The 14,890-nt window shown below is 38.7% G+C and overlaps 1 protein-coding gene across 6 annotated transcripts in view; it reads left to right on the forward strand.

Annotated features, from left to right (window-relative positions):
* The window catches only part of GRIA2 (glutamate ionotropic receptor AMPA type subunit 2), a 98,438-nt gene that overhangs the window by 38,631 nt on the left and 44,917 nt on the right, over window positions 1-14,890 (forward strand). For all 6 annotated transcript variants that reach the window (XR_005828905.1, XM_040600966.1, XM_040600923.1 and 3 more), the window contains exons 3-5: window positions 5,116-5,355; window positions 9,425-9,621; window positions 13,853-13,906. Coding sequence is in view for 5 of the 6 variants with exons in the window: in XM_040600966.1 (XP_040456900.1) it covers window positions 5,116-5,355; window positions 9,425-9,621; window positions 13,853-13,906 (491 nt within the window). In the remaining variant the exon portion in view is untranslated. The remainder of the gene's footprint in view (window positions 1-5,115; window positions 5,356-9,424; window positions 9,622-13,852; window positions 13,907-14,890) is intronic.

Below are 14,890 nucleotides of genomic sequence, written 5' to 3' on the forward strand. Positions count from 1 at the left end.
GTCTAAGCATATGTATTCAAATGCAACTATTTCTAGCTGGTTTTGTGCCTCTAAAGATTCAGCTCTTCAGTCATGAAAATGAAGTATCATTCCTAAACTGGCATCACTTCATTGTGTAAAGCTAAGCTTATTTGGAGTGTTTTTATATTTTGAATTTTCAGATGTACTCTTCAGTTGGCACTTTTTAAGTCTCTAGGGTGTAAGATGATACGCATCACAGAAATATGCTCTATATGATGAGAGGCAAAGAATGTATGCGGCTGTATTTCCTTGTTTCTGGAGAGCCAGTTATGGCCACAGGGCTAAATGTCAGGTTATCCTGCCTATAGAGTTCATTGGCAGAACAGAATAGTGAAATGAAGAAAATGTGAAAGAGAGAAAGGGACGAGTGAATCGTGGTAGAAAGGAAGACTAAGAAGAAACAGATGTAGGAGTTAGTAACTGAGCAGTTGGTTTTGGCCCTCCTTTGACAAGGCACCTAGTTCTCCTTGCGGGCTTGAGCTTAATTTTGTTTTTGAACAAACAGCCCTGGCTGTTGGAAGAAAAGACTACGACGCATTTTCAGTGTTCTGGAAAACAAGGGCAAACTAGGCTTTTGCCAGGCTATGTTAATGGAAGTACAATGAGAAGCCACATATAAAATACTTAACTATAGTTAACGGACCTTCTGGGAATTGTTGTTTCTCAGGTACCTTTAATTATTTACCCTGTGTCTTGGAATTCCCAGTTATTTGCCATTCTAGGGTAATCTGTCCAGAAAAGTGATCACCAAATGAGCTTCCTATATTCTTGTCATCTTGTTGCTAAGTAGACTGTTGACTGTTTCCGAAAAGACAACATAAGCCCAATGAAAAACAAATCATGTAGAAGAGCTTGAAAGAAATGAATCCTGGCAGTTGCTTGTAATGTCTTTAATAAAATAGATCTTCCATATTTCAATGGCTTGTGAGTCCTAATCATCATGATTTTTTAAATCTAATAACTCTGAACAGCTTGTGATTCACTATTATAAAACTAATGTCGCCCATCAATAACAACATGACTGTAGACTTAGTCTAAGGTGGGAATCCTGCCAAAAGCAATTACGCTTTCTGCATTATCCACTGGATTGCCATTATATATTTGGAAATACAATCCCTTCTTTTCCCTCCTGCTCCTGTGAGACCAAATGCCGCAGAACAACTGCAAGCAATTGTCTCAAGACAAAGTCAAAATGCTTATTTTTAGCAAGTTTTTATTGCATGGCATACATGCCCTCCCACTTACCTTTAGAGGAATTTCATGCAAAAAAAAAAAAACCAAACCCAGAGCACTGCAGTTCTTCAGTATACAACTGTGACACTGATCACTGAAGAAAATTTATTTTTACCTGGATTAAAGTTGATCTTGATTTTCTGGCTGACCCACATAGCTTAATATTTGCTACTGTGTGTTATGTCCTTACTTTCAATATTTGTGTTAGAGTTTTTTCTCTCACATGCAGGTGGCCCTGGTTGAATTAAAATAAAGTTTATGTCTGTGTGGCAGGTTTCATAATAATTTTTACAACTTAAAATGGTTTTGCTTTTTATCATACTTTATATCGTGCTTTTATCATACTATTTGTCAGGATTGTATATGTGTATGTGTGGAATTCATCTTTAAAGCTGAATTTTAAGCTACCTGTAAGTAGCTCGAACTGCAGTGGCTTGACTTACCCAGCCAGAGGTTGTGCTTTTTACCTGTCTCTTGCTTTGTCCAGGAGAGGAGATAAAAATTCCAGTTTTACCCATCTTCCCCAGGAGAAGACACATGCATGTAAGGCCTGATGATCTAACAGGTGTAAAGGTGATTAAATGGAGAGCCATTTGCTGTGTTAATCCAAGAGAACTGTTTGATCAGTAGGTAGTAAGTAACTAGTGAAGAGAGGTGGGATGACTTTATGCCGTGTCAGGGAGGATGTTCAGTTTGAAAGAGCAGTGGTTGTCTTCTGAGGAGAGTGGACTGGATGCACGTTTGTCGCATTGAAGGGGTACAGAACTCCTTCACCTGCTCACGTGCAGGCCACGGACATTAACAGGTCTGTCCGGTGGGCGGAAGGTGGAGTAACACCTCCTACCTGCTATGGGTTGACCCCAGCCGGCAGCCGTACGCTCACACAGCCACTCATTCCTCCCTGCCCCCAGTGGACAGAGGAAAGGACATGAAGAGCAAAAGTGAGAAGACTCGTGAGTCGAGAGAAGGACAGTTTAATAAGTGAAGGACAGAGAGAAAACAAGTGATGCAAAGGCAGTCACTCACCCCTTCCGACAAGCAGACCGATGTCCAGCAGGCTCCAAGCAGCAGCTACCTTGCAAGTCAGAGCCCCCCACCTTCTTCATCCTCTACCAGAGTTTTATGGCTGATAATGATGTTACATGGCATGGGATATCCCTTTGACCAATTTGGGTCAACTGGTCTGTCTGTGTCCCCTCCTAGCTTCTTGCCTGCCCCCAGCCTACTCACTGGGGTGGGCAGAGGGAGAAACGAGCCTTGTTGCTGTGCAGGCACTGCTCAGAAACAGCTAAAACGCTGGTGTGCTAGCAGTGCTGGTTTGGCCATAAATCCAAACAGCAGCACCGTGTGGGCTGCTACATGGAAAGGGAACGCCATCCCAGCCAGACCCAGTACGTGGCCACCTTTAATCCCAGTTCATGTTTGAAGCCTAGCATGAGTAATCTGGGCTCTGTTTTATTTGCCATCACAAATAATTGTGATGATTTGGAGGGAGATACTTCCCCCCCCCCCCCCCCCCCCCCCCAAGTGCAGTGTTTTTTCTTTTAAGTGGCAGTGGCGATCAGTGTAGTTACAGGGGTTCAGGACCCAGGACTGAGCCTGAACTAAAGCGTCCCATGGCACAGGCGGGCCAGGCTCGGCCACCCCAAAGGTGCTTGGCATGTCCTGAGGGTCCAGATCTCCAGTGTCAGGACTGCGGGGGGGGGGGGGACGGGACGACAGGACCAAGACAGAGACTGGAGTACAGTGCTCCAAAGACCCAGGCTTTCCTCTGCTAGGGGTTGCGGTGGCACTCCTGAGAAGGCCCCACCTGTGTTTTTCAGATTTTCTGGTGCAGGCAGCTGGCCCAGGTTGTTGGCTGTTGCAGGCAGTGTTGCATCATCTATGCCTAAAATCATTGCCCGGAGACTGGAGAAAAGGAGGAAGTGTGGCAGGAGATGTAATAGCATCTTGGGAGGTAGCAGTACTGGCATAAAACATCTTTATTTTTCAGTGATCCTGGGATGACACAGTGCTGTCTCTGTCACCTTATATGCAGCATTAAAATGGTTTAATACAGAAGATCACAGCAGTGTGCTGGTAACAGTCTTCTGCAGAATTCTCGCCGAGGGTGCTTTATTTTAATGTACTTTTTTGAAGGTGGATTATGAGACGTTAGTGCCTTTATTGTAGCAAGTTTAGAAAGTATTTATTTAGCCTTTGCAGATGGGAAACAATTGTTCATGAGTGTGTGGGGAGGCAGTGAGTTGGTTTTGTCTCAGTGAAAGCATAGTGATTTGGAATAGAAGAAGGAGTTCCAGTAACTTAAACAAGAAAAGCTATTCAGAAAATTCACAGCCTTCTTCAGAAACCTTGTTCAACATGAGCAGTGTTATACCCTTAAAGCACTTGAGATTAAATATTGGAACTTTACATACCACTTTGCAGTTGGAATGGAAGAGGTCTGACCATCTACTACCCTAGCCCTAGAAAACCCACAGCATCCTTTTGTAAAGGGGTATTACTCATCAAGTTTTTTAATGACTTGTATTCTCTCACCTGAGGTGAAATTGTGATCTAATTAAAGTTGATAGGTGATAACTGTTGAAACTGGCAGACTCAGAATTTCACCTGTACTGTTTAGGTTCTTTTAATTGGAGTATAGAAATAATTAGGGTATCAGAGATGACTGTGGTAGCAAAGACAGATAGGCAAAGCTAAGAAGAGAGTAGCAATATACAAGAACAGGCATAAAGGCATGATTTTTTTAAAATTAAAAATGCAATAACTAAAATACAAAACATTGTATTAATATTAACTCAAATCCGAGATTTTTTTAAAATAAGTGAACTTCTTTTTGTCCTTATGTGAATTGTATTCAAGGATCGGTGCACTAAATAGCTGGGCAAAATTAGCTTCAATGACACTGTGATTGCTGTCTATAAGCAGGTCAGGTGCAGCAGGGATTGCAATGAGGCTGACTAGATGTTTTCTCTAGAAGGATGTCTCTTGGTCAAGGTGACTATGTGCAAACCAAAGAACCTACAGTGATAAAGGAGAATTAGAGATGAACATTTCCTTACTCTACCCTGGTTTTAGAACTTAGGCACTGGTATAGCCTGCAGTGTTAAAGAAGAGACTAACCCAGAACTAGCTCTTGTACACAGGGCTGCGGTGGTCAGTAGCATCTGTCCATTGGCTTGAATTGTCTCCAGTGATAAAAAGTGAATAATCAGTGTGTTATTTACACCTATGGGCTTACATTTTCTGCAGCATGACTGCCAGTGTCATCCAGAAGGACCAGCTTTTGCCAAGTCCTACAAAGCAGGAATTAAAATAACACCTTCAAATGGAAGAGATGTAAACCAAATCAACTTCTTACTTTTCTGCTGTTAATAAACTTCTAGTTTTGGCTTTATACTTCAACAAATGGAAAGTTATTTAAGGTATTTTGCAAAAAGCTCAGTGAATCTTGACCTCAGAGCTAGTTTATTTTCAACATGACAAAAAATTATCTATTTCCATAATATGGGTGGTCATAATGACTCATTTTATAAACTACAGCTGCCACTGATGTTTGCATCACTATTCTTTATAGTATATGTTGAGTTTAAGAATAACTTGGTGAGTTTTGTTTCAGAATTAATTGTCTAGGCATATGAACCGCATCTCTGATTATTTTTTTGTTGTTGTTTCTAGTGGAAGCTGTTCCTGATTAATAATACTAACAACTAATAATCTCCATAGCAGAGTATTACCGTTTTCTCCTAGTATTTGTGTAACAGACATTTTCATTATTTCTCATAAATATATACATGATAGAGTTTTTAATAAATCTGAAAAATTTCTCCCACCTAATTTTATTTTCTTTCTCCCTCTTAGTCTGCTCCCAGTTTTCAAGAGGAGTCTTTGCTATTTTTGGATTCTATGACAAGAAGTCTGTAAATACCATAACATCATTCTGTGGGACTCTTCATGTCTCCTTCATAACTCCCAGCTTCCCAACAGATGGAACACATCCCTTTGTCATTCAGATGAGACCTGACCTCAAGGGAGCTCTTCTTAGCTTGATTGAATACTATCAGTGGACCAAGTTTGCGTATTTGTATGACAGCGACAGAGGTAAGATGTGGTACTTCTTATCTGCATGCTGTTTGCTAGAGGTATCTCACTGAAATGCTGGATTAGTACTAGAAAAGTAAATGAGGAATGTTTACCTGGAGCAAGTGTGTGTGCTTAAATGTGGAAATGAGCTGTTAGGACAGAAACAAAATTGTTTAAATGAGAATGAAATTATTACGGTCTCTATTAATAGAATTGCAAGCATGTGCTGATAAGCAGTGTGAGATTAATTACATGTTGTAAAACTCTTCCTATATAAAATATTATTATTATTTTTTTAAAGAATCATCTAAGGAGGAAAGAAACCAACATCTGAGTGTGAAGGGCCATCTGCTTCCACAGATTTACTGCACACACGCAAAATCGATAGCTGGGCACCAAGTAAGAATCTTGGTTGCAGTCCCTGCTTCTTTGGAGACTGCTTTTGATAAATACTTGAGTTCCTCTCCTCTGTTGAGCTTAGATTTTGTTGTTGTTGCTGATAAACCCAAATACACTGCTTTTGGGCCATTTACTCTGTAGTACAGCCTTCTCAAGTCCTATGCCCTTTTATGGCTGTAGTAATAATAATAATTTATCAGTTTATGAACTAGGGAAAAATCACTCGCAAATTGTGGTGTATCTATTAGTTTTATGAGAAGAAGTAGCATTATACAGAAGTAGGGGTTTTTTTAACTGCCCTTTCTGGAATGCCGTTGTTGTAATTTTGTTATCAGATGCTACTCACTTAATAGTCCTTGGCTAACTTTTTTCTATTCTTATCTTTTCCTCTTCTCCTTAAAAAGGCTATTTTTGAGGGCTGCCTGTTCGTTGGTCAGAGTTGAATATTAAGTGCATGTTCAATGGTGAGGTGCCACTAGATTTAAAGGATGGCTATACCGCACCATGGCTTGTTAAGTAAGGAGGTGACGTTAGATTCTCTGCATTTTGATGCCATTTTAGACATTATGTTGTTCAGAAACCGAACAACTGAACAACTCAAGACAGTTCTTTATCACTGTTGTAAGTACTAAAGTTAGAAAAACTTACACTGGTGTGTAGCCTCCCAACAGTAATGTCATGTGGAACAACGAACCCTCAGCCTATTTCTCTGGCAGATTCTTTTCGAGTGCACATTAGAATCAGAAACATTCAGCTTTTATAGAAAGGACAGATGTAAAACTACTTGCTTAGCCAATACTCTGTCAATCAGCTAGCAGTGTGCAGTACATGAGCTGCCTGTGATTTATATTTAGGAAGTGCTGAAAAACTCCTAGTTCTTCTTGTGAGCTGCGCTGGCTGAACCTGGCCAGGAATAACAGCATGAAATTGTTATTTGTAGTCACCCTTTGGTTATGCCTTTTTTTCTTATTTGTTTGTTTTAATTGTCGCAAGGCACCCCAGTGATAACAAGCTCCAAGGCATGAACCTCCTACCTTTATGTTGAGTAAATGGTTGCTCCTCAGTGCTCCCACTGATTGCACAAGGTTAACCTGCAGAGTCAAGCAGTATGTAGTCAGCAACACTGACATCAGACCCTGAGTACACAGGGTCCACAATCCCTCTAAACACTTTTGCGTAAGTGTTAATGTAGTGACAGTGACATATATTTAAGGAATGATATATAATTTAAAATGGTTCCACCTTGAGAAGTGAGCTAAAAAAGGCAAAGAAACTTATTCTTTATGGAAGCTGTGAAAGCTAGTAGGAGTTGGTTTGATGACTTATTTAAAAAGAATCTTTTATTGCTACTTTTACAGCTCCTCTGTGGTTAAGGGCCGACTGGTTGAAGTGCAGGGCAGTTTCATGTCTCGTTCCTGTCTGTAAGAAGCGAGGCCGTTCAGTATGTGCATGTCCAAGCTGTTACTGCCTTAATACAGCAGTTGCTTTCATATAATGTGGGTTAGTGTCCTCTTCCCTCCTTGCCTTCTCTGTATGGCCAGTACTAAACAGTGGGTTCTGGAAAAAAGTTGTGACATTATTGGAGGATTCTATCTGTAACACACTTGCTAATTTGCTCAGCCTTTGCAGAGGTTTGGGCAGGTGAGGTTCCCAAGCAGAAGTTTTCCTGCAGTTTAAAAAAAAGATGGTGGAGTTTTCTCCTCTGCAGAGCCCCGTTTCTGTTACCACTCTCCAGAGAATTCCAAGTCCCCAGAAGTATTACTGTGAATGCTTTTTTGTTTGTTTTGCTTTTTTTTTTTTTCCCCCAATATGTTACTGCCATTGGAATAAACTAAATTATATGAGGATGACAAATCTGCCTCCTGTAAGAAATCCAGGAAACCATTTGACATCTCTGCAGAGAGCACCCCAAGAAAAGGTGGCCCCTAGGAAAAATGGAAGATCAGAGGAATACAATATAGAAACATTTAGTAATGGATAGTATTAACATTAATAGCCCTTATTAATTTATGCCTAACTGAGATTCTGTTTAACTCTGAGGAAACATACAGTTGGATTGGAGGGCCTGAAATCTACAAAATGAGATCTGCAGCAATGATACAGATTATATCTGTTTCAGTTTGGGATTCAGTTTTTTGGTTTTGGGGTTTTTTTTGTGGTTTTTTTTTTTATATAATTACCTTTTAAAACATTATTTTGAGATATAGACTTAATTGTAGGGCTTTTTAATGTTTTAAGATATTCCCTATATCTTCTAGTTTGCTTCCATTATCTTTCCTTTTTTAGCATGAGTTCTCCATGTTTAATTTTAACTTAAGCAGTTCATATGTACCCTTGGACTGTAGTTATCTGTTATTTTAAAATAAATATTCATTGCATGACATACAAAACTTCCTATCAGTCTTCTTTAAGGATGACATGGAAAACCAGAACTCTTTGAGATAATAATTGAATTTATGCTTTTGGAAGCCTTCCATTTTCTACCTTCGCTGATGACCAGTCTTGTGTAGTGCTGTATGTCATTACCATTTCCACTGATAAAGCTCAACTGCTAAACACTGACTAATCTTAATTTAATGATGTATTTACAAACTATAAGATAAAAGAATTCTTATTGCTTTATTTCTATGTTTATGGGCATAACCACTATTATTTCTCATGAGAGCTATACCTGAAGCTTCCTTTACATACTAAGTCAGAAATTTGTCTCAAAGAAATGACTCCTGGTATTCTGTGGTTTCAAGAGAGATGAATGTGCAAAAATGTCAATTGGCTTGTGAGAAAGTCTGATTTTCTTTTTTTCTATAATACTGTCTGCTATCCTTAAAATTGCTCTCTAGAATTCTGTACAAGTCTAATTACAAGTCTAATTCCTGTACTGCTGGAAATTGTTAAAATGGTATTTGTTGTATAGCAGAAATTAATTCCCAGCACTAACATGTTTCTATACCCTGTTACATAATCCTTGAAAAGGAAAACCAGTCAAGTAAAATCTTCACTGATGTTACAATATATTGTAGGCAGTTGCAGCTGCACAGACATCACAGCTTCCTGGCAGGAACATGCCAAAAGGATGCAATGGAAGCAAACTTCTGTAGACTGCTTGTAGGCATTAGCATTGAGCCTGCTATCTATATGAAAAATATATCTTGGGATATCTTTCAGAATCAGGGATATGACTGTAGGCAACAGAAATAATAACTCCATTAGCACTACTGCCGAACATGGGAATTCTGCCATAGACTTCAGCGAGGTCTGGTTTAAATACAGTCCTGCGCAGGCACTGAGAACAAAAGCAGTTCAATGGCATTTCATGATAAGCAGCTGATCCTCTTGCTGTAATTGGATCACTTTTCTCCTAGAAGACCTCTCTCCCAGCATGTGGAATGCCATCAGTGGATCAGTGAAACTGGCAAAATCCCATTCTGAAGAAGGCTGAAGTAAACCCAAAATGCTGTCTTTACAAGGCTCTGCCCTGATTCCTTATAGCGAAGTAAATAGAAATTTTATGCAGTAAGAACTGATTGGGCCCGCACATATCTTCATTTCTGAGTCCTAACAATGTGTGACAGGTCAAACAGTCTACAAGGAAGTCTTAAATAAGTAATCTCATAAATCATATTCTAGAAGCTTGTTATTCCTGAAGTTTTATCACTTGTATCTTCTGTTTTCTTGTGTGCTTCACTAGGCTTATCAACATTGCAAGCTGTGCTGGATTCTGCTGCTGAAAAGAAATGGCAAGTGACTGCTATCAATGTAGGAAATATTAACAATGACAGAAAAGATGAAACTTATCGTTCATTGTTTCAAGATCTAGAGGTAAAAAAGGAAAGGCGAGTGATTTTGGACTGTGAGCGCGATAAAGTCAACGACATTGTTGATCAGGTTTGCTATTCTCTGTTCTTCAGTGACAGCAGCTAGCTATATTCTATAAGTAAAAAATGAGTTCATTTCTCTTGATCCTTTTTTTGATTATTGTGCATCATTTGGAAGTGACAGGTTTGTATTGAGGACCACGTTTATATCGGGCAGAAAGTGAATATACAAACCCTGTAATCCCTCCCTTTGCTCAAAGGCAAGATAATTTTAGCTGGATGATCCCATATGGGTTTAAATCCTGATTATTTTTTTTAAATCTCATTAAGGCTATTCTACAACTTAAGTAGTATACTATATTTTATGTAGCTGATACGCTATTATATATGCTGCATTATAAACAGTTATATTATGTCTAGGGTTTAGTTCTCCTGATACCTGGAAAGTGTTTTCTACTTTTAAAGTTCTTTCCAAGAACCTTTTACAACTTGGGAAGGCTGTATCAACAGCTTCTCTTCTCCATTTAACTCCTTTTGTAATTCATGTTTCTAACTTTTTTGTCATTTGTGCTGTCCTTGGGGGTCTCCCTCTTAAACTGTGTTAACCAATATTTTATGCTGTTTTCCATAACTAAGGCCTCCTGAGCTTTAAACAGAACAGAAAAATGTCTCCTCTCCACCCAGAGATATACTAGATTTTACTTATTTTATTTTTTCATAACAGCATCACAGTACTCTGATTCAAATTACTGCATTACCTTCAAATCCACCTCTTCAGTCCTAGTATCTAAGGTCTCGCTGTCTCTGTATCTCCCTTCTTTTTGTGCATGCAGAGTATCAATGTAAATTATAAGGATAGCTCGCTGCTGGCTTGAGCTTGACATGTGAGCCTGTGCAGCTCCTGTAGGGATATATCATCAGATTGTAGATTTATTGATTTGAAGCTTTTTTGAAAGGCTTGTTGTTTTGATCTTTGTTACGAAGGTCGTTACATTTTGGAAAGGCTCAGACAATGAGCAGTGTCTTAAACGGAGTGCATTGTATTTGCCGGTTTTATTTGGAATTCATATCTACAAACTGTTTTTCTAATATTCAAGATCAATTTGAATTTGATCCTGTTCTCTAGAGCATTTGCAGCCTCCCTATCAACTGCAGTTTTTTAATATCATTTTTTCTGACTTGTTACTCTTGTCAAGAAACGTACTGAGTAGAGCAATGCTTGAGAGAAACAGTGCTTGCAGGTCGTCTTCAGCTGGTTCTGTGTGGCTTTTCAGATTGTTGTTCATTTACTTGACTGTGAATTTTTGTCTTGACCATGTTCCCTTAAGAGCCTGTAATGCTGTCATACAGGACACAAGCCTTAGTAGACTTAAGATATGTCACACCTGTAGTTTCCTCATTATCTGTTAGGCTAACTACTATGCCAAGGAAAGGAAAGAAATCACTTTGACATATTTTGATTGTGACAAGACTATACTGACTGTTTATCAACTTACTATCCTATAGAGTCTTTTAAAATTAAGTATGTAATATTCATTATAATCTCTTCCTTGATATGAAAGTTTGGCTGACTATAAATTTCTTCCGTTTCTCCTTTTACCATTTTTTAAAGATGAGAATCCACTTTACCCTTGTTACCACTAATTTTTGTGGTCTTTGTTTATTTAGCAGCAGACCTATTTTTTTATTTGGCTGTTTCTTATTTTGATTGCAGCTCTGGGTTATTTTTCTTGCCCTAATTGCACTTTGATAGATTCTGCCTTGTTTTGAGTCTTAGATTTTCTCAGTTTATCCCCACAGACTTGTGCTACTCATTAAGCATACAGATGGATAAACTTTCATTTCTGCTGGTTTGATTTGTAAGGTTATTGAAGGATTCTAGATAACTGGATCAGCCACGTAAGTCAGTTAATATCATTCCAATTACTTGTTCTCCTCAAAATTGTTTACTGCTATGCCCCAGAATATGGTCTCTTAAACTGCTGTCAGCTGTCTCATGGGTTTACCCTTGAAATTCTCTTTGCAAGACACCCTAGCATTTTCTGGAGTTTGGTCTGGTTTTAAGTCTGTTATCCTTACACTATGTTTCTGTAACTTCCCTTCCTTATATAAAAAGGTAAACCCACTTTCAATTTTTCAAGTAGCCTACAATAAAATTTAAAATAACAGTTTCTCTATTAATTTCCTCCATCTCTTAAAATGAAGATCTGTGCTGAATAATTAATTTCTTGGCCTGTGAGTATCCTTTGTGTTCTGAATTTCTTATCTAAAAGCACAATATGTACTTCAAGTCTTGCTTTGCCACCAAATTTATTCTTTAAAATCCTTATAATTCCTGCCCCAAAAAAACCCTCAGCAATTTCCTTCTTTTCATGAGGGTGCCTGAAGTAGACCTTTTCTGTCAGTATCCCTTTTCTTTTTCTGTGTATTTTTACTGAAGGGCATACAACAGGCTTTCTATTGACCAGTTTTTTTCTTGAATACTGAAGTATTATTTGCATTCTTGATATACCCAGAGAGGAGCAACTTCTTCACTTTCTTCCATGCTTTCTATTCTTAAACCTGTCATAGTGCTGTGTTTTATCCCACTGATCCTTTTAAGTTGTGGTGGAAACCTCAGGTTCACCCAGTTACGCTCTGTAGTCCTTGCATCTTTGTATAGACACGTTTGCAAAGCTGCTTCATCATTCTTGTTTGTTGTCTCACCTTATAGTTTCTCTTCCAGATTTCAATGATTTATGTAAGTTGAAGTTGAAAAATATTTCAGTTCCCCAGCTCTCCTCAGACTAGACTCTTCTCTGATTTGGCAGGTCAGTGTTGCCATGCTCTTCATTATATAGGTGCTCTCTCTCCTCGGCCAGCTTCTTTTGCAGAATCTCACTTGCCCTGATAACATCCTTTGGGCAGCTGTGCCATTACTGCCACTTCTTGTCTATCCCTGCTTGAGATGCTAGTCTAAACCAGGGACACCTTTTGTATCCACAGCTCCTTCATCATGGCTTTTGGAGCCACCACCAAATTTTCTTGGAGTTTTAACTGGCAGCATCCTTAGTGTTCCTGTGGATGAGTGGCACAGGGTAATATTTTAGAAAGCTGTATTGATGAAACAGTACCCAGTGGCAGTTAGAGCAGCCTTACTAACCATTGAGCCAAGGACTTGCAGCTACTGGTCATTTTCTCAGATACCAATGACAAGCATTTTACGCAGAAGAGCTCATCTCTTTGGTCTACCTGCAATGCTTTTAGAAGCAGCAGCTGCATCAGTACATCTGTATGTAGCTCTTAAACATTTTAATAACTAATGAGTTTTAAGTAGTCTGAACCAGGTTCCTGTTTTAGAATAATTAGGTTCATATATCATGTAAATATGGAGCTCAGAAAAGGAATAATTGAATAACTTCTGTGGCCTATGTAATGTGATCCCTCTCAGCCTCTAACTCTAGTAATGTAAAACTTAGTCTTAAACACTGCCTTCAGTTATATTTCCGTAACTTCATTAAAGCAGGTATGTGCAATGAAGTTCACTACTAGCCTGATGTAAGCTACAAGATACCTACCCTGAATATTTTAGTTATATGTTAAGTGAGAAAATGAATGACTCATCCTCTCTTGATCTAAATTGTTCTCATTGTTCAAAAGATGGAAGAAACCTCTAGAGTCCTCTTATCTCCCACATCCTTTCTCTGCAAATGTTTTGCTTCAAAATGCAAACTTCCCCATGCAAACATAGTCTTAATTAGGCTTATTTGGGAGAAGAATCCCTGCTACATGCCTGCCAGTAGAGACTGCTGAGAAACCACCAGCTGGCTTTGAGGGAGATTATGAGGAGGCCTCAGGGCAATAAACAACAATTTGAACTTTAAAAGACTTCCTCATAATGTAGATGCTTTCATTAATGTCAGTGGGCTTTTAAACTTTTTCTAGTTCAAGGAACATTACAATTATGCTACAAAGGGATCAGAACCCAAGCAGGAATCTCCGAGGCAGCGTTCCTACTGCGTGAGGCCCGTTCCCTCCTGTCCAGGTTGTGCCTTTAATACACAGTGTAGTAATTAGCATTCAGCTCCTCGGTTTACAGATCTTGGGACTTGGACTTCAACGTGACACATTGCCACCAGCAGAGAGTATGTTCAATGGCGTATTAGGTAAAATAAAAAGTAAAGCGCTGAACAAACTCAGTATTGTATGCCATAAAGCTTATAACTGGCTTTTACATCATACTGTGTTTTGTAGTTTTTAAGTCTCTGTCCACAATCCAGGTGAACATTCTCTATTACGGCTGTATTTCTTCTTTTTTATAGGTTATCACAATTGGTAAACATGTTAAAGGATACCATTATATCATTGCAAATCTGGTAAGCATTTTTAATATTTAAAATACCTGTATTATTCATTTTACTGTTTACGGAAACACATCAACTAGTGTTTTGTTTTAAATGCATTTTAGAAAAAAGAGAAAAGCTAAAAAATGCATGTGTTCAGATGGTACTTGTTTTATTGACTGAGTCTTCTCAGGGCTTAAATGCTTCCTGTAATATTCCCATCAATGGGAGCAAAGGTTGCTCAGCACCTTCCGTAGAGCTTCAACCCTTTTGCTACATACTGTAGAAGTAGGGTGTGGAAATCAGAAAAATAACTTTCTGTGTTAAAGGTTGATAGATTCATTCAGCAAATTGATATTTCTTCTCTTACTTGGAAAGTACTTAAAAATAGAAGTTCTCGGCTTTCATTCTGCTAGACTAGTGAGTCTCAGCTTTACACATCTTCATTCCTCAGATGTGCTTGGTAATCAGTTTGAATCAATCTTTTCTTGACATAAGTGATCTGACAGTATAGCTAATAGTGTTCTTGAGGGGGGAAGTTCAGGAAATTCACTGAATTCTGTCAAGGTAACTTTTTTTAAAAAAAAAAAATTGTGTCTAAACGTGAAGGGCTATTTTACTGACATTACAGTCAACAACAGTTATTTACTGAAGCTGAGGAATCTAATCCAATGTTTTTTTGTAACAGACAAAGCAAGTTCTGCAGGCTTGAATTTTAGTTTTTCTGTTCCAGAAAAGAGTTGTGGGGATTGCATGGTGTGAGTGCCTCTAAATATTTTTTTTTTCATCATTTATTCTTGGACTGTGATAGTGTTTGATATAAATTCCAGCAGGGCCAAGAGTGCTATAATTTACACTCTGTCTTCCATACCTCTTTGAGGGGCCTGAGGAAACAGAATAACCGTAGTATGTCTACCGTGCTTCAAAAATAACCCATCTCCTCCCAACCTTTGCTAAGAACACTTCCCCCCTCCAGGCGGGCAGGATTCTGAGGAATCACGTATATCACTAGACAGG

Source organism: Falco naumanni, chromosome 1 (assembly GCF_017639655.2).
Source record: "Falco naumanni isolate bFalNau1 chromosome 1, bFalNau1.pat, whole genome shotgun sequence".
Lineage (NCBI taxonomy): Eukaryota > Metazoa > Chordata > Aves > Falconiformes > Falconidae > Falco > Falco naumanni.